General features: G+C 45.9%; 1 protein-coding gene across 4 annotated transcripts in view; it reads right to left on the reverse strand.

Annotated features, from left to right (window-relative positions):
- Positions 1-27,950, reverse strand: part of OBSCN (obscurin, cytoskeletal calmodulin and titin-interacting RhoGEF) — a 293,495-nt gene that overhangs the window by 148,463 nt on the left and 117,082 nt on the right. For all 4 annotated transcript variants that reach the window (XM_054991181.1, XM_054991180.1, XM_054991179.1 and 1 more), the window contains 10 exons: positions 22,852-23,118; positions 20,003-20,275; positions 16,675-16,941; positions 13,634-13,900; positions 11,490-11,756; positions 9,267-9,536; positions 7,693-7,959; positions 5,782-6,048; positions 2,616-2,882; positions 214-486 (listed from right to left, as the gene is read on the reverse strand). In XM_054991181.1, coding sequence (XP_054847156.1) covers positions 214-486; positions 2,616-2,882; positions 5,782-6,048; positions 7,693-7,959; positions 9,267-9,536; positions 11,490-11,756; positions 13,634-13,900; positions 16,675-16,941; positions 20,003-20,275; positions 22,852-23,118 — 2,685 coding nt within the window. The remainder of the gene's footprint in view (positions 1-213; positions 487-2,615; positions 2,883-5,781; positions 6,049-7,692; positions 7,960-9,266; positions 9,537-11,489; positions 11,757-13,633; positions 13,901-16,674; positions 16,942-20,002; positions 20,276-22,851; positions 23,119-27,950) is intronic.

The following is a 27,950-nucleotide window of genomic DNA, read 5'->3' on the forward strand; positions in this document are numbered from 1 at the left end:
TCGGCTCGAGCAGGACTCGGAAGAAGTGGCATAGAAATATTCTAAATAAAATAAATAAGATAGAGGATTGTGCTCACTGGGGTAGTTTGCTGGTTAATGCATGCCTTGCAATAGCCATTTTGCAGAACTGTGTTACGGGCTACCCAAAGGCAGAAGCGTATGTGGCGTGGTTTGGGGGTGGACGGTCAGCATTTCAGTAAACGCCAAAAATACCTTTAATTAACAATTTAGCAGAGGATATGAGAGGGCCTGCTCGGAAGGTCACAATTCCTGAATCATTAGGGCCCAGATCCTTTAGTGTCAAAGTATGAGTTTTCCCATCTTGCACAGAGATCTCGTTCACAGGGCTGTTCTGAAGGGGGGATCCATCCAGCCACCACTGCACGTTTTTCACGCCGGTGCGCGAGAGCTCGCAGGTGAAAGTGGCTGATTCACCCGCGAAGACGTCTGTGTTCTTTAAACCAGAAACTATCTGCACTTCCTCTTCTGTGTAACAAAGTAAGAGAACGCATACCAGGGGAGAAGAAAGGTGCAAATATTTGTTCCCGCATCCCTCAACAAAACTCAGTGCTCAACACTTTAGCTGATGACTCCGTTTGTATAAAGGGGATTCACAAACCGAGCATCCAGATATTTCACACTTAAAGAGAAGCATACTCAAAGCCAGTGTTCACAACCAATCTTTCATGATGAAATTGTGATCGTTGACACCTTCCTCTCCCCAAACCTGGCACAGTGAAGCAATTTGGTAGTTATCTATCATGTTGCCAACTCCAGCTTGGGAAATTCCTTGAGATTTGAGAGCAATGCCTGCGGAGGGCAGAGCTGGGGGAAGGAAGTCAGTAGGGATGCCCTTCAAAACTGCCGTTTCTTCCAGGGGAACTGATCTCTGCAGTCTAGAGATCGGTTGTAGCTCTGGGAGAACTCCAGCCTCCTGCCTTGAGGTTGGCAACCCTACACATATCTAAAAAAAAATCTTGAGAATCCAAACTGAGCCACAATTTGGAGAGGTACCAGAGCATTCAAAAGATCAAGAGTCCATATAAAACTGTGAATTGAAACGGCTGGGATTGCTCCATATAAAAATATTCTCATGATAACTTACATTTTGCTAGGATCAGTTCAGAGCTATTCCTTCATGTGACCGCTCTATTTCAGATGTGCAATGTCCATTAACAGATATCTTTCTAGCAAGGGCTATTCTGCCGGCATATCAGCTTTCTGTCCATTCACACAACACCCACTGATTTTATAAGGAAGCTTGATGTACAGCTGTTGGGAAACCAACCTTTCATACAACCAGTCCCTTGAAAGTTTCAAGTATCTTGTGATACATTCAGCAATATGAATACCCTGAACAAACGGATATGTGGTTTTAAAAAAAAAATCATTGGCTTCACAGAAACAGGCAATTCAAGTATTTTTCCCCAAAGGAAAAACATTAAGCATTACCGAACAAATTGGTCTTTCATTGTCAAATGTTTGTGAGGGTTTTTTAAAGGGCTTGCTTCCAATAGACATGATCCAGATATAGCAAACCATTAATCACTGAATAAGATTAGAAAACTGTTTTTGATAACCTGCCCGATTTCTGTGTTTCTATGATTCTTCTTCTTTTGCTACAGCTCTAGATAAAACACCGGGAGCATTTCATGATTGGTTTCTATATGTGTGGGTGTGTTTGATTATAAATTGTTTACAATTGACCACTGAGGAAGGCCTAAGGGCCGAAACGCGTCTGGTCAGGTTTTTTTTTACTGTACTTTGGTCTATTTGTGTTGGTCATTGCAGTGTACCATCATCTGTACCTTGAGATGTTTTAGCAAGTTTTAGCATATACATGTAGCCTGCCATTCAGGCCTTTTGTTTTAAACTTGTTTTTAATCTACATTTGTGCACATTTATAATAAATACTTTCTAATATATATTTTTAGGTTGTTACTTAACCCCTCTATTTTGTTCCCCTGCTTGTTTGGGTTGAGTTTGTGGGGACTTTCCCCTACAATCCCCACCCCCCTTTTTTTCTTCCTTGTTGTCACTGGAAGGAAAAGCCTTAAGGAAGAACAGAGTTCCTTCCCTCACTGCAAACTGGACCAGTTTTTCGTGTGCCAGTTCAGGAGTGTGGCCTATATTCTGATAGAAAGCATACTAGCACCAGTTCATATGAATTAGTTCTGCGTTCAATGATGTAACCTGCATATAAGAATGAGCCCTAACAGATTACACTCCACATCATTTCACCTCAAACACAAGGCTGGACAAGGAAACTGGGTTCACGCACTTCACAGAGAGAGATCAACCACTGAGCAATTAAGGAATGAGAAAGCCCAATGATCTCAAGACGTGTATAAACCAGCCCCAGAAATTTTTGAGTAAAGTTCTGCAAAATTGGTTCATAGTATGGTTTAAATCTTACATGGAGGCACTGCAACAAATATGTCTCGGTGCAGAGGAGTTCACCCAGAACCAGTGAAATGAGCAACATTGTGAGTCACATGCACAAGATGTGCATATTTTGGGGTCCATTTTGGGTCCTCATCAGGGAGAAACGAGGGGTATAAATGAAGTAAATAAATAAATATTGTATGCACCCAAAAGGAACCTGGTGAACACACCTTGTACGTAGACTGCGCCAGTAGTTAGCTCATCTCCTGTGCTGCACGTGTAAGGGCCACAATCCTCAGGCTCGACATCATGAATGATCAACTCGACGCTGGTGCCTTTCTGGCGCATCTCATACTTGGCGCTGGGCTGGAGGACCAGGGCTCCTTTCCTCCACTCGACAGGAGCATCCAGCTGGGAGATCTCACAGTGCAGGACAGCTTGCCCGCCTGCTTCTGATTCCACATTCCGCAACTCTTCTTTAAAGAGAACTGGCAGGACTGCAGGGGAGAAAGAAGGAGGGGCAGTAGCTATCAAGCGGAGGTTTGTGATGCACCAACAGGTTGGAAAGGACTCACACGCACCGGGTGTCACTGTGGAACAGAAACTGTGGCTTTCTGTTAGGGAATTTTTGGGATGCTCTATTGTTTTCTAAAGGGTCCAGTAGCACCTTTAAGCCTAACCAACTTTATTGCAGCATAAGCTTTCGAGAATCACAGCTCTCTTTGTCAGATACATCTGATGAAGAGAGCTGTGGTTCTCAAAAGCTGATGATGCATCTGACTAAGAGAGCCGTGGTTCTCGAAAGCTGGCAATGCATATGATGAAGAGAGCTGTGGTTCTTGAAAGCTGATGATGGATCTGATGAAGAGAGCAGTAGTTCTTGAAAGCTTATGATACAATAAAGTTGGTTAGTTTTAAAGATGCTACTGGACTCTACTATTATGCAACTACAGATTAACATGGATAACTCCTCTGGATCTGTTTTCTATATGTGATGCTTTGTGGTTTAAACTGACTAAAAAACTTCTAAATAAAACTTCTCCCTGTGTGCTTATCATTCTCATTCCATCCTGTATTTTGGTTGTAATAACTGAGATATGAACCAAAATTCATCACAAACCAGGCTGTTTTTTTGGTTCGCAAACTGGTGGTTTGTCGGAGCTCATTTCTGACGAACCATGATGAACCATGATGATTTTTCGAGTGGTTCGTTTCTTCGTTTTTTGGTTTGCCACTGCAGACAGCCTGGCTCCAATCAATCTATTACCTATGCCATGGGAGGATGGGATTTCTGCAGCCCTTCTGCAGCCCCGGAAGTGACGTATTCACAAACCAAACGAACCAGTTTGCAAACCAGATAAGTTCATGGCGGTTCGTGGTCCATAGTTTGTGAAATGTGACAAAATATGAACCGCAAGGAGCCACCATTTTCCTGGTTTGTGTCTCGACCTGTCAATCTATCACGTTCTGAACATCATGAGACATTCACTGGATTGTTTATATATTCTTCAAATAATTCTCTGTACTATAAGCAATTGTTGTTTACTTGCATCATGCCTGTGTGACAGAATAAATGTAGGTGCTGCCTGTTTGTTGGCTGCACCCTGCAGTAATAGTGTGTGCATCAGGCTTATTTAAGAACTTCTCATAATAAACCTTTTCTGCTTCTAAGATCACCAAGGGGCAAATCTACACATCCTGACGCATCCCGGCATTGCTCATCGAGTGATGAGTCAGAAATTGCTCTAGAAAGACTCTATACTTCCGGACGTTTAGCGAATGTTTACGGTGATGCCAGGACGTGTGAATTCAGCCCAAGTCTGAAGCCTTGATTTACTCTTCATACAATGAAAGAAGGGGGACCTCGTAACAGGCAAACAGAGGTAATAAAACTTTCCCTCAACACTTTCTTTCATAAAACTTTTCACCTCTGCAGCTGTAAGGGTTGCTGGTCGAAACCAGTTACCATCTAGGTAGGATTTGTCCCATAGGGTTCCTCGGGGTGCAGTTTTATCCCTGATGCTATTCAATCTCTGTGCAAAGCCCTTAGGAGAAATCGTAGGTAGTGTTGAAATTGGACGCCGTCAGTATGCTGACAACATCCAGTTCTATATCTCAGTTCAAATCTGCTGGTTGTGCAGTAGAGGTCTTCTTGAGCTGCTGCTTGACTGCTGTGGTTAAACGGTTAAGAGTGAACAAACTGAAACTGAATCCTGACCAGGAGGAGATAATGCTGAAGGACACGGCACTTCCTGCTTTTGATGGAGTTCATCGCCAGTGCAAGGAGTTACATTAAACCCAGCATTGCTCTTGGAGAAGATGCTTTCTTTTCAGATTTCTGTAATCCTAGTCCTATTATTTTGCTTATTAGATGTCTTATTCTATTGATTGCACTGACTTAATTTAAGACCACTGAACTTAATGGGCTTAGACTGGAGTAACTCTGCTTAGGATTTCACTGTGAGTAGGAGCTACTGTGCTGGGCATCATTCACTGCAAAGAATGACAAGAATTAACCTGCCTTTTGCAGGAAAAGTTTTAGTCCCACTGAATCAGCAGCTTTTAAGACAAAAATAGAAGTCCATAAAAATTAGTATGGGTATGTGAACCAGACCTGACACGCCTGGGCCGTTTCCACACAGCTTACCTTTTGCTGGGATGCAGCATGTTCTCGCACGAAATCACGCGATAACAGCGTCTTCCGGGCACCATTTCATGCACGAAGACACTGTATCCCGACAAAATGTAAGCCGTGTGGAAATAGCCCTGGTGTTGGTGGCAACATCAAGTGGCCATGAGTCAGCCAGTGATCGATGTGGCTGCAGAGCACACGACCCTTCAGGACAACTTAATGCCCACTCAGAGCCATTTACAAAGTGTGTTATTATCCCCACAACCATCACCCTGTGAGGTGGGTGGGGCTGAGAGAGCTCTGAGAGAGCTGTGACTGACCAAAGGCCACCCAGCCGGCTTCAAGCGGAGGAGTGGGGAATCAAACCTGCCTCTCCAGATTAGAGTCCTGCCGCTCTTAACCACTACACTAAACTGGCATGTGTTTAACATGTAGGAAGACAGGAGCATCTAAACCATGGACAGGCTAGATGTGGACAGTGAAGCAGTTTTAGCTGGTCCTCAACAGCTCTGTACCAATTTAATCCCAGGGTGGTAAAAGGTCTGCTCAGCATTCCTATAATAAGAAAATGGTCATGGACAACTGTTGGTCCCAATTCAGTGGAACATTGTTTGCATAACAGTCTCTCACTATGCCTACCCTCTCCCCTCCGAAATAAGACAAGCAATTGTTACTTCACTGGAGACACGATATTAATAAAAGCTATAACCTCCCCCTCCACCCCAGGAGAACCATAGCAGGGAACTCGCGCAAGTTATTTTTACCTTTGACTTGCAACGTGGCAGTTGTCTGTTGGTCCCGTGAATCACAGGTGTAGTCGCCAGCATCCTGGGCTTCCACGTCATAAATCAGGAGCTCTGCAAAGTTACCTTCTTGCCTGATCTCATACTTGTCGCTGGGCTGAAGTACAACACTCCCTTTCTTCCACACTACGGGAGCCATGGGCTTGGTCAGCTCACAGCACAGCGACACCGTGTTCCCTGCCTCAACCTCCTTGTTTTGGAGGCGGCGTTTGAAAAGCACAGGGAGAGCTGTAAGGCGATGCAAGTATAAAAGAGCATCCGTTTGTTAATGGACAGGCCAAAAGCAGAGCCAAATCTGTCTTAATTTATGCTCTTGCCAGATTAGGATAAGTTAACAGGCTCTTGTCAAAAGGCAGGGGCTGTTTTTCTGTTGCTGTTAAATCAATCTGAAATTGCCTATGATTTGGTGCATTAGTTGAAGTGAAATAGAAAAGAGTCCAGTAGCACCTTTAAGACTAACCAACTTTACTGTAGCATAAGCTTTCGAGAACCACCGTTCTCTTCATCAGATGCATCTGACAAAGAGAGCTGTGGTTCTCGAAAGCTTATGCTACAGTAAAGTCAGTTAGTCTTAAAGATGCTACTGGACTCTTTTCTATTTTGCTACTACAGACTAACAAGTCTAACTCCTCTGGTTAGTTGAAGAGCTACACCAACTAATGCAGTATGCCAGTGTGCCCTCCAAAAACTATATCCCTAAACTGCAAGACTTCTCATTTGCCTTGTAGCAACAACCTGACAAGTTCAGAACATGATGCCATCAAAATGTCAGTAATATGCACATATTATTATTATTATTATTATTATTATTTTGATTTATAAACCACCCATCCTCAGGGGCTCTGGGTGGTGAAAAACAGTTAAAATCAATAATAACAAGAAAACAATAATTCTAAAATCAACATACAATAAGAAATAATATCATCATCATCATTATTGTATTGTCGAAGGCTTTCACGGCCGGAGAACGATGGTTGTTGTGGGTTTTCCGGGCTGTATTGCCGTGGTCTTGGCATTGTAGTTCCTGACGTTTCGCCAGCAGCTGTGGCTGGCATCTTCAGAGGTGTAGCACCAAAAGACAGAGATCTCTCAGTGTCACAGTGTGGAAAAGATGTTGGCAGGATGACTCAGCCCAACCCCACCCCTCCTGAGTAGATACAAATGACCTGCCAACATCTTTTCCACACTGTGACACTGAGAGATCTCTGTCTTTTGGTGCTACACCTCTGAAGATGCCAGCCACAGCTGCTGGCGAAACGTCAGGAACTACAATGCCAAGACCACGGCAATACAGCCCGGAAAACCCACAACAACCATCATCATTATTATTTCGATTTATAAACCGCCCATCCTCAGGGGCTCCGGGTGGTGAACAACAGTTAAAATCAATAATAACAAGAAAACAATAATTCTAAAATCAACATACAATAGGCAATAATAAAATAAATTAACCAAATACATTAAGGTGCAATGGTGGGGAGAACCCCGCACCCCAAAGGTGGGGGGATGACATGGCTCCACCCCCTTCAACCACCGAACGCCTAGCGGAACAGCTCTGTCTTACAGGCCCGGTGGAACGATAATATGTCCCGCTGGGCCCGGGTCTCCATTGACAGAGCGTTCCACCAGGCTGGGGCCAGGACTGAAAAGGCAGCCCTCTTTCCTTCCACATTCATTAAAACACCATCTATCTCAAACAACTCTCCAAACTAGAATTGACATCACAAGGCTTCCTATAGCAAACCTTGATATACTGTAAATGCAAGGGTTCCTACTCCGGAAAAAACATCTGCATTTTGAGGACAGACCTACAATTGTGGTAGTACACGCTACTTTATGCTATTACTAATCATTGCCAGGACAAACTCTCACCTTTAACCTTCAGCCTAGCTGTGGTTGTCCTATCAGTTGTATTGCAACTGTATTCTCCCGAGTCTTCAGGGATTACGTCATGAATTGTCAAGATGTGGGCATTTCCTTCCACCTTGATTTCAAACTTCTGGCTGGGTTGGATCACGGAAGAACCTTTCTTCCATTCCACGTGGGTACTAGGCTTGGAAAGCTCACAGCGGAAGATGACTGTGCCGTTCTCTTCTACTTCCGTATTCTCTAGCTGCTTTATAAAGATGACCGGGGCAGCTGGAGAAAGGGGAATAGAAATTTTGACTGTACTACTGGCATTATTAGAGTATCTCTCAGTAAGAAGTACATTATTCATAAGACTTTGGAGATAATGGCCATTTTCACACTGCTTACTGGTCACAGAACATCACGCCAAGCTCCCGTAATGACAGCGCCTTCCTGGCGCGATTTCACGTGAGAACGGGAGTTCTTGCACAAAATCACACCAGGAAGACGCTGTTGTTCCGGGAGTTTGGCGCAATGTTCCGTGGCCGGTAAGCGGTGTGAAAACAGCCAAAATGTTTTCCTGCAGATAAGAGATTTGAAGATAAAAGATTTTTGAGCATATCGTATCATTTTTCTGTTACGGTATGCTCCAAAGTTTGAGGATCTCCCCCTCCCACAAAAGTCTGTTTAGGACTGTAGGATTTCCACAGTTCTTTGCTTTCTACCTCCTTATTTTACTGCTTCTGGCAGGAACAGATACCTCAGTCTCACATAGGAACAAGCGTCGCAGTGCTTCATGCCAAAGCTCTCCCCGGCCCACCTCCAAAAATTTCATCCACGAAGGAAACTCATATTTTGCACTCAGAATTAAGAAAGCAAACTGGGCAGATCAGCAGTGATGTGCTTTATATGGGTAGTTTCTCTGATTGATATAGTAAGAGCTTTGTAGAATTTAAAGTATATCAACAAGGGCCCTGATTTATTTTATTTTTATTTTATTTACATTATTTATAGTCCACCTTTCTCATTGAGACTCAAGGAGGATTACACCGGGTGGGTGAGTACCAGTGGCACAGCATGGCTTGGCAGTGCCTGGGGCAACTTCCGGCAGGAGGTGGCACCCCTGACACCACAAGTGTGCACGTTTTGCATGCGTGGACTCCCGGAACTGTGTGATGATATCACTTCCAGGAAGTGATGTCATTGTGCAGGGTGAGCCCCCCCCCAGGAGCACTCACACAATTCAGACTTGCCTCCCCACCCTTTACCAGGCATTCTTCCATGGCAGCCGCTCGCAGCAGCACTCCTCAGCTGTAGGACCGCCAGCTCAGTGCTCAGCAAGTTGGTCTCCTTGTCGGCGCGGCAGGCAGCCAGACCGCCAGAGGCAGCCTCCCACAGACAGAGCACAGGCTCTCCTCGGCACGGTGCCCCCTAAAAATTATACGCCCAGGGCGACCACCTCTCTTCCCTCCCCCACGCTACACCACTGCTGAGTACAGTCAATTTCAAAAACATTTCAGTAAGACAGTAAGATATTTCAATAAGAGAAGGCAAGAGGAAAAGTGATCCAGTATGAGGGTCTAGGTTGTCTCACTTACCCTGCACAGTCAGCTGGGCGTCACATGAATGCTGACCCACTCGGAAACTGACCACACCAGAGTCTTCGAGTGTCACCTTCCGGAGGGTTAAAGTGTGAAGCTTCCCTTGAACCGCGATTTCGTTCATTTCATTGGACTGGAGAGGCACACCTCCCAGACTCCACTGCACATCCGTAGCCTTCTCCCGAGAGACCTTGCACTGAAATACGGCATCTTCACTTTCGAACAAGGCTATGTCTTTCAAAGCATCCACTATCGTGACTGGTGGTTCTAAATGGAAAGGCAAACACTTTTTCAGATACTTTCCCATTCCAAATATCTCACTGTAATACCACTTAATGTTTATGAACATACACATGCATTATACATGTAATTGCAAGTATAGCTAGAATCGCTCCTGATTATTCCACAGGAATAATATTTCCGATGCAGCCAGGAAGTGTTACTGGTTTTTACGGTGCTATTCACTGGACTGCATTTGAAAACTTCTTCAAGAACATTTCTTCAAGAACAATTTGTTTTGATTGGTTCAATCCAAATTTAATGCTGTCTCCCTTAAATTTGTTCCAGATTTAGTTGGCTCCAAATTCAGTGCTGCCTACCCTGCTCAGAACGGTTGAGTTCACTTAATATGAACCTAGAAAGGTTGTATTAGTCAGAAAGAAATAAAAAAACATTCCATACATTATGGTAACAGCAAAAATACATACTTAATGCACAAAGACTCTAGACTCCTGGGATGGAGCACAGATTAACATTATTCATGAAAGTGACAGCCCAATATGTACCAATACTTTTATTAAATCAGGACTGCATCTGATAGTAGATAAATTATGTTCACTGAGATCCAACTCATTTCAATTTAGGAAGGTCAGAAGAACATTCGTGATAAGTAACAAAGAAAATGCTGCAAAGGTTTTATTATCTAGGGATTTAAAAAAGCATTTGCCAGTAGAAAGGCAATTCCTTTCCTACAGTTTAGAATATTTTAACATATATAAATTTTTCTTGAATATATTATAGCTAGGTGCAATAATCCACAAACAAAGCTCTTAATCAACAGGCAAGACTTGCACTGAATGTTTTTAACAGGTTCTCTTGGAATTGGTGCAAAATTTCACCAAAAGCAAAATTTTGCCTTAAGGGGGTTGGCTGCAGCTCAGTGGCAAAGCCAGCGCTTCGGATGCTGGAGTTCCCACCCCCACCCCCCAATCTCTTGCATCTCCAATTAAAGTAATATCAAGAATCAGGGCTGGAGAAGGCCTCAGCAGGGATCCTGGAGAACTTTGGACGGTTAGACCAGGCTGGGCTGGACTAGGTGGCCCAACATGCAGGCCATTATAAGAAAGCTCAGAAAATTTAAGGAATATTTGGGAGGTTCCACTCAGGCAAAAGACATTACTAGGAATTTCTACAGAAAATAAGGGTCTAATTAGACAATCCATTAAATGTGAGCAGGAGTGGCACCAGGGTTTTTGGCGTTTGCGGCCGGCCAGTAGGCCGGGCGCGCGCGCACACACACGCATACCAGCCTGCGTGATGACATCATCATGGGGGTGCGTGCACCGCCGGCCTGATTGCTGCAGTGGGTGGCTGGGATGGCGAGCGGGTGTCCTCCCAGCTCTCCCGCTCAGTTGCCCTGCACTGCCCCAGACGCCTGCCCGCAGCTGCTGTGCCCAGCCAGAGGTGTGTGCTGGCAGCAGCAGCAGTGCAGGACGGGAGGGCTGGGAGGCTGCAGCTCCGTTGCGCGTGCTCCTGCCCCCAGTGCCTCCTCCAGCACCCCCTCTGGCACCCCGCACCCTGAGGCAACCACCTACCTGGCCTCAATGGGTGCACCGGCCCTGAATGTGAAACATGTGGGCAGACACATGAAACTGGCAGTGAGACAAAAGCTTGCCCTTCACAGCCCTTTTCTGCTAGCAAAAGTGCACAGGGTGGAAGGGAGGGAATGAAAAACCTAAGCATTACTTTTTACGGTGAGTCCTGGGTCTCAAATTAAATGCAAACTGGATTGGGGTTTCTCCCAACCCAATGTGTTCAACATTTAATCTAATCTGCCCCTAAAATGTTAAGCACTGAATAGCCATCACACGTCTCCTAAATGGGTCTCTAAAGTTAATCTGAATTTCAAAAGGAACCAGAATGAGTAACATTTCCCAGATGGGTGTTCATAGCTCACAACACAAACATATTCTGCCTACACGAAGTCACCCCAAACACTACCTTTTACTAGCAGAGCTGCAGTAGACTTCTGGTCTCCAGTGTCACAAGTATACTCCCCACCGTCGGAGGCGCTCAGTTTGCAGACAGTCAGTTCCACCAAAGCTCCAACTTGCTTCATCTTGTACTTGTCGCTGGAGTGTAACAGAGACCCTGCTTTCTTCCACTGCACAGCTGCTCCACGTTTAGAGATCTCACAGCTCAGGGTGACTATGCCACCCTCTTCTGCCTCCAGATTCTCAAGCGGCTTAATGAAAAGCACCGGCAAAGCTAATCATGAAAGAAATAGGTGAGAAACATTATACTTGGCTGTTGGGTGTCTGTTCAGAGTCACTGTGCAGATGAGAGCTTTCCTGGAACACTGCAACATCCTGCCTTAGAATATGACCAGTAAAGGCATGCACAGAGTGAGGAACATGGGAACTATATGTTTGCACCTTTCTTCTGTATTTCTTGGTCAACCCTGGCAGGCCTGCTATCCACAGAAACGCCATATTGTTTTCTGATGCTTTCTGATGCTGTAGTTTTCCAGTGTTATTTGCCTACAGGTTCACAGAGAGCCAGCTGTGTTCCCAGGAAGGCCTTATCTACCCGAGCTAGACATCAACCTTGGAGCTTCCCTCGCCTTCCTAGGCATCTGCTTCTGCCGGGCAACAGGCCGAGGGGGGGGGGAGTGTGGAAGGAGAGTTTGATATATTGCGACTTGAAACTAACACGTCATTCTCAACAAAGCTTCATGGTCAGCCAGAAGCTTCCATGCCTTTGGATTAATAATGGACACCTGTACTTTGAATGTAATCTTTCAATAAAGAACCTTTGAACCAAGAAACCTTGGATTTCTTGCAGCAAGGGGTGGGAGATGAAATCAGAGTAACTTGAATTCCATAAACTGACATTTTGTTGAGAATGATGTGTTAGTTTCAAGTTGCAATATATCAAACCCTCCTTCCATAAACTGACAAACCCATTGCTGTGCAGGAGTATTTGTGCAGACTTTTTATTTTTTAATCAATTCTTTACTATTTTGAATGCTGTTGGTAGTTATTTATTTTATTTATTAGTTCAATTTTTAGACTGCCCTTTCCGCATACAGGCTCAGAGCAGGGTACAATAAAATGCTTAATAAGCATTTAAAAGAGAGAGAGAGAGAGAGAAAGAGAGAGAGATTTAAAATCCAGAAAACATAAATATATAAAACAGCATATCAGATGGCAGCCCCCTCCAATTTCCCCAATCATAGCATAAACAAATGAAGGTGAGTGGGTGGGGGCCATAGTTTGATGAAATTCTGGTGACTGTGCTTATAGGATTATATAGTTCTCCGAACCACATAGACCTCCACCATTTGAACATGCTATTTAAACTGGCCGCCTGGGAAAGGGAAGGGACTGTAGCTAAGTTGCTTTTCCCCTGGGACTGCTCAAGTGCAGGCAGCCGTCCCTGTTGTAACCAATCGCCGGGTAGAGTAAGCTGCAGACACGTGGTAGAGCCTTAGAATTGCAATGCAGGAAGGGAAGGTGGGAGTTCTGGCCCTCTCAGCAAATAATTCCTAAAATGACCAATTAATGGCAGCAAACCAAAGGAGAAACAAGAGGGGAAACCCTCTCAGGGTCGGGTAAGCTGGGAGAGTGACATGGTGCCAGGCAGACAGGACAATTGCAGGGCGTGTAGATATCTCAGAGGGCTGAACAGAGCGGAAATTGCACATCACTGGGCCCTTTTCACTACAGAGGAGGAAGACACTTATGGGAGAAAATGCTCCCTTAAACACAAGTTGCTCAGACCACCAAGAGCTTCAAAGGTACCAGCAACTCAAATTGTCCAGAAACATATTGGAAGCTACTAATGTACATTTAACTAATCCATATGTATCCCACCCTTCCTCCAAGGAGCTCAGAGCAGCAGTCGTGGTTTCCTTTCCTTCTTTTCTCCTCACAACAATCCTACAAGGCAGGGTAAGCTGAGAGAGTATGACTACCTCACGTTCACCCAGCGAGCTTCATGACAGAGTATATTCCTAAACCTGGGGCTACCAGAGGCCTTGATCTGGTACTCCAACCATGACCTGGTATGGCCTGCCAACAAATAGAAATCATCGCCAAATGTGAAGTCATTCCATCACAGGGGCAAAAGGGATGCTCTCTCACCGTTTACAAGCAATGACGCATTCGTCTGCTGGTCACCAGAGTCGCAGGTGTAGTCCCCCGAGTCTTCTGGCTGTGCATCGTGAATGAGAAGCTCGACTGTGGAACCTTGTTGCCTCATCTCGTACTTCTCGCTGGCTCGCAGTTTGGTGGAGCCTTTGCTCCACTTCACCGGCACATTGGGTTTGGAGAGCTGAGCCCGGAGAGTGACCATTGAGCCTTCTTCAACTTCTTGGTTCTCGAGCTCGGCTTCAAAAAGTGCTGGAAGGGCTGAGAGTCACACAGGGAAATTAAAGAAGAACCCTGAGTTGGTGGTACTAGAAATGGAAAATTTCTGGAAAATTTTAAGCCATAGAAGGGGGAAAAAAACACAAGTGTGTTTTCCCAATATTTTTCAGGAAAAGTGGGAGAAATTGAAATAGATGCAAGGTTTATTTTCCAGTCAAACTTTCATTTATGTCACTGTTTTAACAACATAAAATGCATGATTTATAACTCAGGCTGCTTCCGCAGAGCGAGCATTCTCGGTGTTTGCTCTTACCACTACCACAGCATCTGCACTGGCAACAGAGCTTCCACACAGGAGATTTCTGCGCATTTTCCTGTCATCGGCCCCTTACGGACCGCATTTTCCTTTCTGCTCCATGAGTGGCCTTTTTTTAAAAAAAACAAGCCTACATCAAAACTGTCCAGTGACGTGGCTGGGAAAAAGGCAGCCACAGAGGACATTCATGAGGGCCAGAGCTTCAAAAATGCAGTCCTCCTGTTTACAGAGGTGTAGCGTGGGGGGGGGGTCAGGGGGCAGCCGCCCCGGGTGCAAAATGTTGAGGGGGCACCTGTCTAGAACGGCAGATAGTTAGCAAATTGAATGCACCTGGGTTGTTCCGAGATTAGGTGGTTCCTCCTCCTCATTAAGATAAAGGATTGGCGTGGGCGGGGAAAAAGGGCCTGGTCGACGGCAAGCACAGGCCTTTGCACTCTCTTGTCTCATTAGTTTAGCCCAAGTCAGATTTGGGATTTTTTATTATTTATTGCCATTGCTGTTGTCTCTAGAGTGGCTTTTATTGATTTAATAAATAACTACTTTGCCTGTGGCTTGAGCGTCTGACGGCTGTGTGCAGGATCCTCCAGGCTGAGAACCCAGAGACCCAGGGTGGGCCTCATGTGAAACAGGTGAGGTTCACTCCTCTGAAGTGCTGCTTGGAACCCAGGGTGGCTGTTAGCAGCACCCAGGGCGGGACCAGAGGGTGTACCTGCACATTACAGCACCACTTCCACATACCTCCGGAGCACCCCTTTGCCACTGCCACCCGCCTCAGCCCCCAGTGAGCTGGGCGCCCTGGCAGCGTGGCAGCGAGCGGGGAGGCAAGCAGGGAAGTGGGCTACATCCCTGCTAGCCTCCCCGCCCCCTTGCTGCTGCCACCCACTTTGGCTCAGCCCCCAGCAAGCCAGGCACCCCAGTGGCATGGAAGCAAGTGGGGAGGCGAGTGGGGAAGTGGCCCCTCCCCGCTCGCCTCTCCACCCCTTTGCTGCAGCCGCTATGACATCATCGCGCAGGGCTAGAGTACATGCACATGGGGCGAGAGTCACCATCTCCTGCCCCAGGAGCCCCACGACCACACTACACCGATCCTGGTTCATGTGGAACAATACCAGACATGGACAGCTTTCAGTCTAAAAAAGGCTTTCTATTGCTTTCTAGTTGCTGTAGAAGCCACAGGGTTGGGTCTAGGAAAAACATTCCACTAACAGAAGGAGAGGATTTCTGCCAGTTCCCCACTTTGGGCTACAGCAGGAGGGGAGAAGCAAGGCGAGAAAATCCTTATCCCCAATGGATATCCTTCCTGTCAGCACAGAATTTCTTCCACTATCGTAGATCAATAGGTATGGGGTTACTACGGGGCCACAGAGAAGGAAGGGACTCAGTTCAATGTGCTACAGATAGCAGTAGAAAAGAGCAAGAGTCTAATAGCACCTATAAAAGGTAAAGATAGTCCCCTGTGCAAGCACCGAGTCATTACTGACCCATGGGGGGACGTCGCATCACAACGTTTTCTTGGCAGCCTTTTTATGGGGTGGTTTGCCATTGCCTTCCCCAGTCATCTACACTTTACCCCAGGAAACTGGCTACTCATTTTACCGACCTAGGAAGGATGGAAGGCTGAGTCAACCTTGAGCAGGCTACCTGAATCCGGCTTCTGCCAGGATCGAACTCAGGTCGCGAGCAGAGCTTGGACTGCAGTACTGCGGCCTACCACTCTGCACCACACGTTTTCTGAAGAGGTGAGCTGTGACTCATGAAAGCTCATACCCTACCACCAGTTTTGTCAGTCTTATAGGTGCTACTGGACTCTTGCTCTTTTCTACTGCTACAGAGAGACTAACACAACTACCCATTTCGTGCTATAGATATTCATGCACACCGTAACTTATTGCTGCCTGGTCCCGATTTGTAAATGGCTCTATTATATAGATTCATTGTGGGAAGGAAAAGCTAGCATAAAAACCAATCGGGTCCTTCTACATTTAGAACAAAAGCCAGTTACAAATGAAGATTCACAGGACTATGACCGAACTAAAAGGTGGCTTCCTTTCTACTTAGTAAAACCCAGGGCTCATTTTGAGGGGGAACGCACAGGAACACAGTTCCTGCAGTTCCCCAAAGAGGTCACATGTCAGGTGGCCCCACCCACCTGACTCTCAGCCATTTTGGGCCCCTTTCGGCCAGGATTGGGCCGAAACGGCCTGGATTGGGCCTCTGACGGGTGGTGGATCACTCTCCCACTCATCAGCAGCCTGATCCTGACAATTTTGGGCCCCTTTTCAGCCATTTTCAGCCCCTTTTGCCATTTTGGGCCCTGAATGGCCAGGATTGGGTCCAAAACAGCCAGAATAGGTGATGTCAGGGGGTGTGGCATATGCAAATCAGTTATACTAATGACACGCTTCCGGTGATGGCAAGAGGCGTGGCATATACTAATGAGTTATGCTAATGAGTTCCTCCAGCTCTTTTTGTATGAAATGACCCCTGGCAAAACCCCTACCTTCAACAGCTATCACTGCCACGGTCTTCTCATTTCCGATGTCGCAGGTGTATTTGCCAGAGTCTTCTGTTTTCAGATCATAAATTTTCAAGATGTGTGTTGTTCCTTCTTGTTTCATTTCGTATTTGGAGCTGGGAGAAATCACCTGGGTGCCTTTTTTCCATGTTGCTGAGACGTCGGGCTGGGAGACTTCGCATCGCAGGAGGGCTGTGCTTTCCTCCTGCAGCTCTTTGTTCTCTAGCTTTTCTTTAAAGAAGGGAAGGGGTGCTGAAAAGATAAATGTGAAGGATTTTTAAAAACTGGAAAGGAACTAGCACAGATTCTCCACTACCTCACTCAGAGGGCTTCCGGGCTCACAGAGAAAAGAACTCTTTTGCATGGATCTTGAATTCTGCAGATTTAGAATTACGTTATTTCTTCTCGTTGTAACTGAGCCAGCAAGTGTGCTACCGGTAGAGCCGTAAAACAGATCCATCCACAGACAAGGTCAGGAATTTTACGTGATCAGGGGCCAATCAAGTATGCAAAAAGGTGTTATATTCAAAATTTTAAAAGTGCCCTCTCTATGCAACAGCCTGATAGAGCATGCTCGTTGCCTTCTAGGTATTTATTTATTTATTTCAAATTTCTATTCCACCCTCCCCGTGAGCAGGCTCAAGGTGGATGACAACATATTAAAAAACAAATTTAAAACAGGATGGTGGACAGCCTTCACAGGGAGGTTAAGATTTTATACACTCCTTTTTTTTTGCAGGCCGGCAGAGGCCCAGCCTCAGCCATATTCCTGGCGGAACAACTCTATCTTGCAGGCCCGGCGGAAGGATAGTAGGTCCTGCCGCGCCCTGATTTTCAGCAGACAGAGCATTCCACCAGGTGGGAGCCAGGACCGAAAAGGCCCTGGCTCTAGTCGAGGCTAAGCGGGCCTCCTTGGGGCCAGGGACCACCAACAGCTGTTTGTCCCCCGATTGGAGTGTCCTCCAGGGAATATATGGGGAGAGAAGGTCCCATAGATATACTGGTCCCAGTCTGCACAGAACCTGAAATCTAATCTGGTACTCCACTGGCAACCAATGCAGCTCGCGTAAGAACAGTGTTATATGTGCCTTATTTGGCACTCTTGTAATAACACGCGCCACTGCATTTTGTGCCAGCTGTAATCTCCAGGTCAGGCTCAAGGGCAGCCCCGCATAGAGCGAGTTACAGTAATCTAGCCTAGAGATGACCGTTGCTTGGATCACTGTAGTTAAGTCACGGGTTGACAGGTAAGGGACAAGTTGCCTGGTCTGCCGCAGGTGGAAGAAAGAAGACCTGACAACCGCTGTGACCTGTCAGGTTTAAAGAACAGAAAGTGAGATACGGAAATACAAACCTTATAGTATCTTAAAGTAGGTGCTTTGAGGTCAGAGGAAATATAAAAATCTTTCTCTGTGATTCCTAGCAGGCCCCTAACCTGCAAGCATTAACATCACACAGCCTTCATGCTAAAAATCACTCATTTTGGTTCAAAATTCCACATCTTTAATTCTAACAGCAGAGAGATATAAATGATACTAATGTGATGTTTATGAGGCTGCTTTTCTGGGTGAACCCCTTGCCAAAACTTCAGAGCTGAAAGCATCCAGCAGTTTGAGAATCAGAAATCTCACCCACATTCAGTACGGATGTTTCAGTTCAACCCTAAATGTTTCATAATAGGACAGCACCCAAAACAATGGAAGTTTGGTTGCATTTCTGCACGAGGAACAGGATATCACCCATCCTCCCATTTTCATGAAATTTGGTGCTAAAATAGGACTGTATCTGAACTTCAAAACCTAAAAAGACTAGGATGCATTCTAAAGCACAAACCTGATCCTGTCAACTCAGATTTTATGATGTTAATAACTCTACCTGACATCAATTGTGTTAGTCCAAACCTGGTGATAGCTGTGACCCACTCATTACATTACTTGCTCTCTCCCCTACTGGAGGTCATCCAGCGTTAGTAGCTTACACTTAGTAGAAAGCCAAGCAATGCTGTATAAGTCGTTGATCATCATGACAACACCCTGACCCAGGCTGATTTCAACAGTAGGGAGCAAATATATACACAAGACGCTGCCTTTGACAGGCAAGTTATACAAGAAAATAAATCCTCGCCTTGGTTCAGATTAATTAAACTAGATCACACAAGGGCACAATACCTAGTTAAGATCTCAGTCAGCAAACTGTGTGTAGCCTTCACCTCAATACGCTTTCAGTCAATGCAAACAGCCATGCTCGAAGGTCGTTACTAGAGATGGGCACGATCCGCATTACGATAGAAAAAAACCCACGATAATGGCGATTGCGCGACCTGGTGGATCGTGATCGTCCACGGCCAATGATCCAGTGATCGGGAGGGTCCTGGATCGGGGCGATCAGGCTCGGATCAGGGATCCAGACACTCAGGCATCAGCAATCTATTCCCCTGGCAACGGAGCCAGGGGAATGTCTGAACTCTGTTTGCCCTCCTTCTGTCGCCCTGGAAACTCGAATGGAAGCCCAGCTTTCCTTGATCAGCAGGTCTTCCTTCCAACCATGGAGCAGGAAAGCAGTCACCAGTTGGGAGAAGACACCCAGGGGAGGGAGGGGGAAGGGGGTGTTCTGTAGCCATGGGCACTCCAATCTCATCCCTGCAAACCCTGATAGGCAGCTCTGATGGCCAAACACAGACGGCCAAACACAAACATAGATGCCGCCGGCATCACCCACCGTTCCTGTATTGCTGGGAACAGCGGGGCACCCCTCTGCTTTTGCCTACACAATCCATGATCCACGGATCGGGAACGGGAGATGATCGGTGTGGATCGTTAATTCGGGATCAGCGCCAGTGCCGATTGTGCCCATCTCTAGTTGTTACTCCAAGATCCCAGTTGCTCAGTGCCTCTGCTTGTGCGGAGGCTCCGAGCCAGAAGACTTGTGTCACTATCTGCTACACTGCCCCCTCTACACATCCCCTAGAAAGAAATTTCTAAGCCCCACCTTAGCCAGGTTGGAACCCAGACAAGATAATGAAAACATGGTTGCCGTATTAGCAGATGTGGCCCCAGAGACCTCGTACAAGGTTGCTCTTTTTGCCCTTGCAGCAGGGAAAATTCGAGAGAAGGTCGTGACAGCTCAGGGCTGTCATTAGACTGCAAGCACAATAGTGTAATTCTTATCATGTTTTATTCAGCTTGTATTGTATATTTTATCTGTATCGTCGCTTATATTTTTGCTACTGTTTTATTGTTTGCAATGGCCTTTGGCCCAATGCAATAAATCCTGAACTGAACTGACAACACCCTGATGGTGCATTGCTCATTACCTTTCACTGTGAGCTGTGCTGTGGAGGTGTACGGTCCAACCCGGAAGGTGACAGTCCCAGAATCCTGCTGGGTGACCTTCTTCAGCTTCAGTATATGGACCCTGCCTTTTTCGACCAAGATCTCATTCATCTCATTGCTCTGCAGGGAGGCGTCCTGCAACTTCCACTCCACATCCCTTGCGTTGTCATGCGAAACTTTGCACTCAAAGGTCACATCTTCCTCCTCGAACACCTCGGCATTCTTCAGACCCCTGATGATGGTGATGTCAAGTTCTACAAGGGCCATAGCATCAATACATGAAATGGAGAAAGTCACAGAGCAAAACAAAGTATGAGACAGCCACGGTTTTGTTCTGTGCGCAATCAAAGCTCTGAGTGTTCTGCAATTCCAGACGGAACTCAGAATTTGGTACAGGGCATAGAATTCAACACCCTGAGAATCTCCTTGGATGAAGGGCAGGATAAAATATGGTGGGTAATCGGAGTTTGCACGAGCCTAAGGCAAACCTGTTCAACCCAGGGCCAACAGGCCAGAAACAGCCATGCTGGAATCAAACTACACATAAATAAAGTTCATGAAAGGTTGTCATTACTTCGATCATAAGTAACCCAGGTAACTATGAAGTGGTGGAAGGATACAGCCGGTTGAATACTCAACATACAGACCACTAACAACTGGACGGCAACCCTGAGTGCACAGAGCCAGTACAGAAAATATACAAAACCCAGGGATAAATAATCAATAAGACCAGTTAGATACAATTGTAAAAACCAAGTGTAATCCTTTAAGACACTAAATAGTGCAACCCAACAATACAATTTCATAATATACAAACATAATTGAAAGAATTTTTAAATGGCCATCACAGTCGGGTAAGTACACGAAACAGTCTTAGTCAATTTCGACCGACCATGACTCCTGAAAAAGAAAGCAGCGCCGGAGACAAAGTAAATCAAGTGAAAGTCCGTTTGTTCTCAACTCCTCTAGAAGTCCAGGCATCCATGCAATCCAAACAGCCGTCAGAGATGTGGGAAAGCCAAAGATGGAAATGTGTTAGCAGTAAGTGATCTTCTCTGTTCGTTCTTATATAGGTGGACACAGTCAGATGGATCCCAGGAACAAGGGCAGTCCTGGGTCGGCCTGACAAGCAGCCGGCAAGATCAAATTAATCTGCTTGTTTCATCTAGCCAAGATTTCCTCAGGGGCCACAACAGATACCACCATAAAATTCCACTGGAAACGGCAAAGTAACTCTTAAGTGCAATATTCTCTCGGCACAGCCAGGTCAGTCAAGTGGAAATTGAAATGGACTAAGGGCCAAGCTACACATGACGAATGACACTTGAACGGCAAGTGGATTGAGTGGAGGGCAAGTGAACATGGAGAAATACACTTGCCGTTCAAGTGTCATTCGTCTCTTGTAGCTTGGCCCTATGACTGTTTTGTGTACTTACCCGACTGTGATGGTCATTTAAAAATTCTTTCAATTATGTTTGTATATTATGAAATTGTATTGTTGAGTTGCACTATTTAGTGTCTTAAAGGATTACACTTGGTTTTTACAATTGTATCTAACTGGTCTTATTGATTATTTATCCCTGGGCTTTCTATATTTTCTGAATACTCAACATGACCTGCTGGTTTCATCATAAGGTGGCCAAGAGAAGCCCCAGAAGCACAGATGACCTGTCATATTACTGGGGCACCCCTGTCATTTTGCACGCTGCATCCAAAATTCCCAGCCCTATTTCAGATGGCAGGCCAGGCAAGGAAGCTCATGGCATTTTTGTGAGTATCTTTGGTCTTTTGTATCCAATAAGGAGCTTCCCCTATTGTTTAAGGCCAAGTTTCAGCCCTAGGGATGAGATCTGGGATTGTGCCTCAGAGCATTCTGAGAGCCAAGCTACAAGTGACGCCTGCCACAGGTTGGACACTTGTCAGCTTCCCTCAAGTTTTGATGGGAAATGTAGGCATCCTGGTCTTGCAGCTGTAATGGAGAGCCAAGCTGCAAGACCAGGATGCCTACATTTCCCATCAAAACTTGAGGGAAACTGACAAGTGTCCAACCTGTGGCAGGCGTCACTTGTAGCTTGACTCTGAGAGAGATGTGCAATCCACCCACTTCTTAATTAGCAGGAGAGCACATTTTAAATATTATAAGTTTACACAAACTGCTTGGCATGCAGTCTATGATATTACCAAATTATCATTCAAAACACTGCCCGGTGGCTGATTATCTAGATTTTGCTGCATTGCTTGTTTATTAATAAGGAAAACATTGCACCCTTGTGGTTATGTAAGCATCCAGATAAGGTAGGCCTAGAATAGGAAAACATATCAAAATAATGGAAGCCCCTTCTGCACCAGGGACATAATTCCTCACTTTCTCTGAAGTGCATCGGCTGGTATGTGGCCGTTTGCATCTCTCACATTTTGTTGGTGTGGTGCTGGGTTTTTTTCAGTCCACAAATGAGTTGGGACCATGAGTGCTTGTTGTCATCACTGATTCTGTCATTTATGGCATCACAGAATGGAAAGGCAGGGGGAGGGAAAAGAGGGGAGGGGAGTTGCTGGATAGACAAGAGTAACCAATCACAATGCAGTGGGCTGGCAGGGGGGAGGAAGAAGGGGAAGAGGGTGGAACATCAAAAAACAGAATAAAGAGCATGCACGAGGAAACAGCCCACCACAAAGCGGGTTTAAAAAAAAAGTCAGGGTGTAAGTGCGCCCAGGAAAGCCACGGAAAAGCCACGTAGTGGCTGGAGTGACTACTCACGGCAGCAAACACTGCAGTATGAGAACTAAACCGGTGAAATTGGCCAGTGCAGAAGGGGTCATTATCTCTTACCTTTCACGGTTAGAGTAGCAGATGTTGTTTGATCCCCGACAATGCACGAATATTCTCCACCATCTTTCGGCTCCAGGCTGTGAATGAGCAGCTCACGGCTGGTAGCTTCTTCTCTAATTTCATATTTAGAGCCCGACTGGAGAACCACACCACCTTTCCTCCACTCCACTTTGGCCTTTGCTACCGTTACCTCACAACGCAACTTGGCTGTCCCTCCTTCTTCGGCTTTCTGGTTCTTCAGTTGCTGCTGGAATTCAGGCTTGAGGGCTGTGGAGTCAAGAATAACAGATGTAGGCAAAAAGATTCTTGTTTGCTAGGTGGGGAACCTAAGAACCGTTCCAACACCATGAAGCCTTCACTGCTGTAGAACAAAACCCAAAAGGTAAACAAAGCCAGAGGAGGCAATAATGGAAACGTCCTTCAAGCCAACACTAGAAAGTTTACTGCAATGTGAAGAACTTTTATTATGACCTATATTGTGAGACCATGACGTATATTGTGAGAATTCTAACCAGGATGGGCCAAGCTAGCCTGATCCCGTCAGATCTCAGAAGCTAAGCAGTCGGCCCAGCTTAGTATGAGCAGGGGTTTTTTTCTGGGGAAAGAGGTGGTGGAACTCAATGGGTTGCCCTCGGAGAAAATGGTCACATGGCTGGTGGCCCCGCCCCCTGATCTCCAGATAGAGGGGAGTTTAGATTGCCCTCCGTGCCTCTTGTCTGGAGATCAGGGGCGGGGCCACCAGCCATGTGACCATTTTCAAGAGGTTCCGGAACTCCATTCCACCACATTCCAGCTGAAAAACAGCCCTGAGTGTGAGAGACCACCAAGAAATTCCAGGGTCACTGTGTAGAGGCAGGCATTGGCAACTACCTCAGTTCGTCACTTGTCTTGTAAACCTTATGGGGTCATCCTAAGTAAGGGGTGTCTTGACGGCATTTTCAACACTCATATTGAGATAAAGAGCATGTCCCCCAATCCCCACTGAAAATACACAATTAAGATGTACAAATGGTACACTGACCTCACATAATATGCAATGAAAAGCAACCCGTTTGTTTTAACGGAGACAAAGTAAATTTGAAATGAATGTGAAAATCTCAAATTCGATTCAGGAGACCAGAGCAGAAAAGAAACATGTCCAAACTTGAATGTTATGAATTTCCAAATTATCAAAAGTTCAGTGTTTGAAATGTCACATGAAATAGCCCAAATATGCATGGCTTTGGTACTTTATAAAGTAAAATCAGAAATAAAACCGAGGTTGCCAGAAACTGATTTTGTAATATTATTTTATCCTGCAAGCAGGTTTGTCACCTGATTGCAACATTAAGCAATGGCCTGCAAGTATAACTGGAGCATTACAGATAGTCCTTTTTCATCACCCAGTGTGACTTTAGATGTACAGCTTTTCAATTAAAACTATTTGCACACTGCGTTGCCATCATGTATGGCCATAATCAAATGATCAGTACATATTTGTAAACCAGACTCTAGGTTTTAATTCAAGTATTTAATCCAGCCCTCTATGTCCCTTATTTATATGCCTGTTATTCAACTATCAGCAAATAAATTAGCTGGCTCTACTTCAAACATTTTACCATTAACTGTTAAGACAGCTGTGGTTTTCTGGTCTCCACATATACAGGTGTAACGCCCAGTGTCCAGAATATCTAAATCACGGATCACCAACTCTGTGACAGTATCTTCCTGTCTGATTCGGTATTTGCCGCTTTCTGCTAGTTTCTTTTCATCCTTCATCCATTCCACTGGAGCACCCTTGGTGAGCTCACAGCGCAGTGTGGCTGTCCCAGCTTCAGTAGCTCCCAGGTCCTTCAATTCTGTTTTGAATTGCGGCGGGAGGGCTGCAGAACACAAAATAAATGTACAATTTAGCTTTGCCAGTTGTGATAGGAAGGGAAGTGTATGGAGGAAGCGGTGAGAAGCAGGAAAACGAGGTGGGAATTTGTACAAATGGTCTCTGCCCCTGTGCCTACTGAATTTAAATGGACCAACTTCCATTGACCTCAAGCAGGCACTGGTGTATGACCACAAAAGGAGACAGACTGACAGACTGACATAAAGTGATCTCCGCATGCAGTTTCTCAACAAATGAGGGACGTCGGAAATGGAATGGAACACAAAGACAGATAACGGAAATAGGACGACATAACATCTATCTCAGAGCGATATGAGATGGAACAATGGTGTTTACGTTCAAACAACAGGTGGCAATAAGCGAGGATCTATGCTCAATTCATGTTGTCTGCACAACGTGATTTTACCATGGACTGCTAAGGTGGCTGTCGTCTTGTGGTCTCCACAAACACAGGTATATTCTCCGGCATCCTTCAGATCCACATTCGGTATCACCAACTCAACAAGCGGACCTTCCTGCCTAATGAGGCACTTATCGCCAGGTCGGAGGACTTTATGCTCCCTCTTCCACTGCACTGAGGCACTGGGCTTTGTCAACTCACAGCGCAAAGTGACTGTTTCACCTTCTGTGGCTTCTTGGGCATGCATCTCTTCTTTGAAAATGGCAGGCAAGGCTGGAGGGCGCGATAGAGAATTCAAATGCAGAGAGTTACCGCTTGGAGGAAAATTTTGAGATGGGGTGTAGATGACAATGGAAGGAACAAAGGAGGAGGAAGCGCTCGGAAACAAGAGGCCACCGAGTGGCTTTGATACAAATTCGCAGAGGATAGGTCTACCAGCAGCTATTAACCATGATAGCTTTAAAAAAAGAATCGCCATGCACAGAGGCACTATAACTCTGAATTCCAGGTACAGGTAGAGTACGGAAAGACCATCGCTTCCATGAGCTGCTTGTGGGCTTCTTACAAGCCACCTGACGAGCCACCGTCAGAATGTTTGACTACGAAATCCTTAGTTTGATCTGGCAAGGCAATTCTCACGATGTCAGCTGGCAGAAAGATATGCAGTTAGGTTTCACTCAACGCGCTTCATATCATTCATCCTTCAAACTGTGGTTAACTAGTATAGCCACATAAGAGTGCTTGACTGCTATCTTAGTGGCAGTGGTTTCCCATTCGTGCTCTGTCACAAAGTGGTTTACTTTAGACCACCGAGTTCCTCTGCATTCCCATCCACTTGGTGACGGCAGAAGTCATTATTTCATTAGAAGAGGACGAAGGAAACAAATCCACCCTATGTTAGGTTAAAATCCAACACACATAAAAGCAGACGTAAGGTGCGTGCAAAGGGACTCTTAACTCTGATCTCATTAGTAACAAACACATTGCAACCAGAAATACATCACCAGAAGGTAACGTTTACATGACACGTAAGAATGGAAGGTGCTCAAGGAAGTATCTCCTGGGCGAGAGATACTGAGAACGCAAGGTTGTCGTCTTAGGGCAGATGAAATCAGCAAGATGGGGAAAGTAGCTGAGTAAGACGATGGAAGGATCAGTGAGAGGGATTCAGGAAAGACAAATGCAGGAGTTCCCCCCAAAAATTGTTACTTCAGAAGGACCCCGTAAAAGACACACGTTTTTCAAGTATTCTTTACCGTTGACTTTTAAGGTGGCCGAGGTCTGCTGGTCTCCACAAACACAGGTATACTGCCCTGCATCTTTTTCATCTGGATTATGGATCACCAGCTCAGAAACGACGCCTTCCTGCCTCATTCTGTATTTCTCACACTGCCTGAGAACCAGTTCTCCTTTTCTCCAGCCAACTGGGGCCAGCTTGGTTAGTTGACACCGGAGCACGGCAGCTTCACCTTCGGTGACCTCTTGGTTCCTCAGTTCTTCTTTGAAACGGGCAGGAATGGCTGAGACCACACACAACAGAGGGAGCATTAGCATTTATAGAGGCAACACTCCTGTGCCAGCTTCAAGGTCTTTTCTCACCCTACCTACGCAAGGCATATTAGTTCCCTCCTGGCCCTGTACCGCCAGCAGCCACGATGCGGAACTGCCGCAAGGGCTTAGCTTGGATCCAGCCGCTGGGAGCACAGGTCCAGGATGTGATGTCATTCTTCTCTGCTATGGTTGGCTGGAGGCCTAACAAGCCCCTGGCATGCATCCCCCCCCCCTCACTGTGCCACCCCAAGCAGCTGCTTGGGTGAGAGCCAGTTTGGTGTAGTGGTTAAGAGCGCGGGACTCTAATCTGGAGAGCCGGGTTTGATTCCCCACTCCTCCGCTTGAAGCCAGCTGGGTGACCTTGGGTCAATCACTTAAGAGCGGCAGGATTCTAATCTGGAGAGCCGGGTTTGATTCCCCACTCCTCCGCTTGAAGCCAGCTGGGTGGCCTTGGCTCAGTCACTTAAGTGCGGCAGGACTCTAATCTGGAGAGCTGGGTTTGATTCCCCACTCCTCCACTTGAAGCCAGCTGGGTGGCCTTGAGCTAGTCACAGTTCTCTGGAACTCTCTCAGGGCCAAGCTACACATGACGAATGACACTTGAACAGCAAGTGTATTTCTCCCTGTTCACTTGCCCTCCAATCAATCCACTTGCCGTTCAAGTGTCATTCATCATGTGTAGCTTGGCCCTCAGAGTGGAACTACAAGTGACAAAAGGCACAGGTTGGACACTTGTCAGCTTCCCTCAAGTTTTGATGGGAAATGTAGGCAGCTTGGAGGAATGTTGGACAAGTGACGAAAAGTCCATGGGACAGTAGTCGGAGAGCCAAGCTGCAAGACTAGGATGCCTACATTTCCCATCAAAACTTGAGGGAAGCTGACAAGCGTCCAACCTGTGCCTTTTGTCACTTGTAGTTCCGCTCTCAGCCCCACCCACCTCACGGGGTGTTTTGTTGTGGGGATAATGGTAACATACTTTGTAAACCACTCTGAGTGGGCATTAAGTTGTCCTGAAGGGCGGTACATAAGTCGAATATTGTTGTTGTTGTTGTTGTTGTATTTATATTATTTGGGGTGGAGCCATGAAAGAAATTCAAATGAAGAATAAAAACAACATGGTAGAATAAGCTTGAGTTACAGAAACGTCTTTTCACGTTTTTTCTCTTTGGTATTGTATTTGGGAAAAAGAACCTCTATGAAATATTTCAACAATAGATACAACAAGCAGGGGCCTGTGGGGTGGAAAGGGGAGGGTGCCGCAGTCTCTGCCTC

The sequence above is a fragment of the Eublepharis macularius genome, chromosome 11 (assembly GCF_028583425.1).
Source record: "Eublepharis macularius isolate TG4126 chromosome 11, MPM_Emac_v1.0, whole genome shotgun sequence".
Classification (NCBI taxonomy): domain Eukaryota; kingdom Metazoa; phylum Chordata; class Lepidosauria; order Squamata; family Eublepharidae; genus Eublepharis; species Eublepharis macularius.